Genomic DNA, 3,482 nt, shown 5'->3' with positions numbered 1-3,482 from the left:
AGAGGCCCGGGCATGGATTCATGCACCAGTGGGGTTCCTCGCCTGGCCTGCACCCTCTCACAATCCAGGACCCCTCAGGGGATGTCGGACTGCTGGTTTTGGCCCAATCCCCACAGGCCAGGCCGAGGGACCCCACTGATGCACGAATCCGTGCACCAGGTCTCTAGTATGCTATAAGATCTTTGGTTAATATCTTCCCAACCTCCCCCCTACCCCCTTCTCACAGAGATTCATCAGTCTGTTCCATGTTTCCCTGCCTGTGCATTGAGCATCTGCCCTCTGGTGGTCAGTGCATATCATAGCTATCGGTTGAACAGTCAAACGGTCACTTAGGCTTTTATACAGAGAGATAATTTGCATACCATAAAATTCACCTATTATAAATATACATTTGAAAGATTTTGATAAATTTTCTGAGTCATACAATACTCATGACAGTCCAGTTTTAGAACATTTCCATCATCCTACAAAAGCAAATGGTGTTTGGGCTCTCTGGCAAAATTTATGCCAACACCAACATGCACTACCCCATCCCAAACTAATTCCAGGCAGGGCCAATATAAAAACCAACTGGGCTATCTGGCCACTTGTCCATCCCATCCCATCCCACACGTTCAACGTTCCTCCTTCCTTCCTATCCTCATGCCTCTAGTTGGTGGCAGCCTTGTCTCATACTGACTCCTAGATTCATCTTTCCCTTCCCCTTCTCCACCCTGTGCCTTGGGTAGCCACTCTGAGCTGGAGGCAGATGTTTTTCTGGGATTCTGAGTTTTGACATGCCCCACCTTCCCAGAGCCATTCCATCTCATCTGCTACTTTTAAAAATAAATATATATATATTTTTGATTTTTTACAGAGAGGAAGGGAGGGGGATGGAGAGTTAGAAACATTGATGGGAGAAAAACATTGATCAACTGCCTCCTGCACACCTCCTACTGGGGATGTACCCGCAACCAAGGTACATGTCCTTGACCGGAATCAAACCTGGGACCTTTCAGTCCACAGGCCGACACTCTATCCACTGATCCACACCAGCTAGGGCTCATCTGCTACTTTAAAAAAAAAAAAAGAATTTTCAATTGATTTTCAGAGAGAGAGAAACATTAATGTGAGAGCGTACCATCCATTAGCTGCCTTCTGCATGCCTCTTACTGGGGATGGAGCTGGAAACCCTGACTGGTAATAGTACACGGAAGGATGCCCAATGAACTGAGCCACATTGGTCATGGCTACTACTCTTAAAAAAAGTTTTTTAAATTAATTTCAGAGAGGAAGAGAGAGGGAGAGAAAAATAGAAACATCAATGATGAGAATCATTGATCAGCTGCCTCCTGCATGTCCCACACTGGGATTGAGCCCACAACCTGGGCAACCATGACCTCCTGGTTCATAGGTCGATGCTCAACCATTGACCCACACTGGCCAGGCCAGAGGGGTTTTTATGAATGACCCGGGCATATGCTCTGACCAGGAATCAAACTGTGACCTCCTGATTTATAGGTTGAAGCTTAACCACTGAGCAACACTGGTTAGGCTGCTACTCCTTTTGAGTGGAGGCTATTTCTTGCTGCTCCCACTGTCTGTGCCTGTCTGACATACCAAAGCTGTGCTCCCATCATTGCTTTTCCATGGCACTTGAGGGTTGCCTGTCTAGTACTGTTGGTTACTTCCCATGGTAACGGAATTCAAACTCTTCCAGAACAAATAACTCTTCCACCTTGACTATGGGTCTACCTTTGTCTCCTCATCCAGTCTCTTCCCCACTTGGCCAGTAAAGCTGGTGAAGGGTTCTCAGGGGGTATACTAGTCCTGGGGGACTTGTTCTCTGTGGTCTCCTTAAGCTACAAGAAGGCCCTATTCCCCTTTCTATTGGGCAGGGTATGGATTTTTGTCTTCTTTGCTGATGTATTCAAGACCCTAGAAGAATACCTGACCCATAGCAGGCATTAATCAAACTTACTGAATTAAATGGAATTGAAGAGATCAACCAAAGGACTTGTATGCATGCATATAAGCCTAACCAATGGACACAGACACCAGGGGTTGAGGGGATGAGTGTGTGTGTGGGGGTGGGCAATGGGGGATAAGGACACATATGTAATACCTTAATCAATAAAGAAGAAAAGAATAAATGGAATTGGAATGCTATAGTCCCCTTGTAAGAGAGCTGTATGAAGAGAGCAGAATGTTCTTAATTCCCTTTCATCTTGATAGCTGGAAAGTGCTTTGGGAAATAGGTTCTATATGATCTAGTTTAAGCTTCTTACAGATGTTTGAATATAATTTCTCTGAGGATCCCTGGTTCACTGGGCCATCTTGGGAGCTGGCTTGTCCAACAGAACTGCCCACAAACCTCCCTATTCCTCTGCTCAGGCCAATCTTCGGTGCATTTCAGCTGGGTTGGTTCCCCCATAACACCAGCTGAGCCAACCTATTCTGAGACATTTGAGCAGCTGTTTCAGCCCCTAGGCTTTCTTTTGGGGTTGTGATGTCCCAGCTCCTCTTTCTGGCTCAGTTGTCCACCAAGTGAGGTTCCCTAATTCTCCTCGCCCCGGAGTTCTGGGAGGCCATCTTGAGCCACAGCTTCCAGGTGCCTCTCCACAAGGATTCTGGCCTCCGTCCCAGTTTTGTAGCCAGCTTCATTTCTTAGACTTCTCCTTTATCCTTTTTACTGTGCTGCCAGGCCTTTTCCTTCCTCAGTGTGGGAAAATGCTTCCTTCCATCCCATCTTCTGTTGGAGGGATTCTGCATCATTTGCCCTGTTAGTGTGAACACTAAGATGACACTGCTGTGGTTGTCCACTCCCCTAGTGAACACTCGAGAGGAGGACATTCTGGATCCAAGTGCTGGGTCAACAGGCCCCCCGGCCTGCAGCCCCAGAGTCCCCACCATTCCTATGAGCCTGCTTCTGGCTGGGGAAGAGCAGCAGGCAAGCGACCCTAGACAGGCTGGCCAGGCCTGTGGAACAGGGAGGGAGGCACTGGACAGCATCTGGGGTTTGGGCTGCAGAGTAGCTTAGCTAAGGAAGGGTCTGAGGTGGGCGGTGTGAAGCGCGGAATAAATAGGTGGAGGGGGCGTGGCGAGTGCTGGGGCGATGCCGAGGGTGAATAGAAATATGGGTGATGCTGGCTAGGTGTTGAGGGCGGAGTCGGGATGTGGGCAGATTTGGGGGGCGGATCTGTGGGCGATGCTATGGGCGGGGCCTGACGGGGAGGAGCTGCCGGCCCTCGGCTCCGGTGAAGCCATGGCAGGGCCGGGCCCGGGGGACCCAGACGAGCAGTACGATTTCCTGTTCAAACTGGTGCTGGTGGGCGACGCGAGCGTGGGCAAGACGTGCGTGGTGCAGCGCTTCAAGACCGGCGCCTTCTCGGAGCGCCAAAGCAGCACCATCGGCGTGGACTTCACCATGAAGACGCTGGAGATCCAGGGCAAGCGGGTCAAGGTGGGAGGCCCGGCCTGGAGTCCCCGGGCCGCCTGGCCCT

The 3,482-nt window shown here is 50.1% G+C and overlaps 1 protein-coding gene across 2 annotated transcripts in view; it reads left to right on the top strand.

Moving 5' to 3' along the window:
* The first annotated feature begins 3,219 nt into the window (after nt 1-3,219).
* RAB43 (RAB43, member RAS oncogene family) overlaps nt 3,220-3,482 on the top strand; it is a 22,624-nt gene continuing 22,361 nt past the window's right edge. For both annotated transcript variants that reach the window (XM_015569648.1, XM_006772493.2), the window contains exon 1: nt 3,220-3,442. In XM_015569648.1, coding sequence (XP_015425134.1) covers nt 3,245-3,442 — 198 coding nt within the window. In that variant the 5' untranslated portion in view covers nt 3,220-3,244. The remainder of the gene's footprint in view (nt 3,443-3,482) is intronic.

Source organism: Myotis davidii, unplaced genomic scaffold (assembly GCF_000327345.1).
Source record: "Myotis davidii unplaced genomic scaffold, ASM32734v1 scaffold526, whole genome shotgun sequence".
Lineage (NCBI taxonomy): Eukaryota > Metazoa > Chordata > Mammalia > Chiroptera > Vespertilionidae > Myotis > Myotis davidii.
This window is presented reverse-complemented; position numbering and strand designations above follow the sequence as displayed.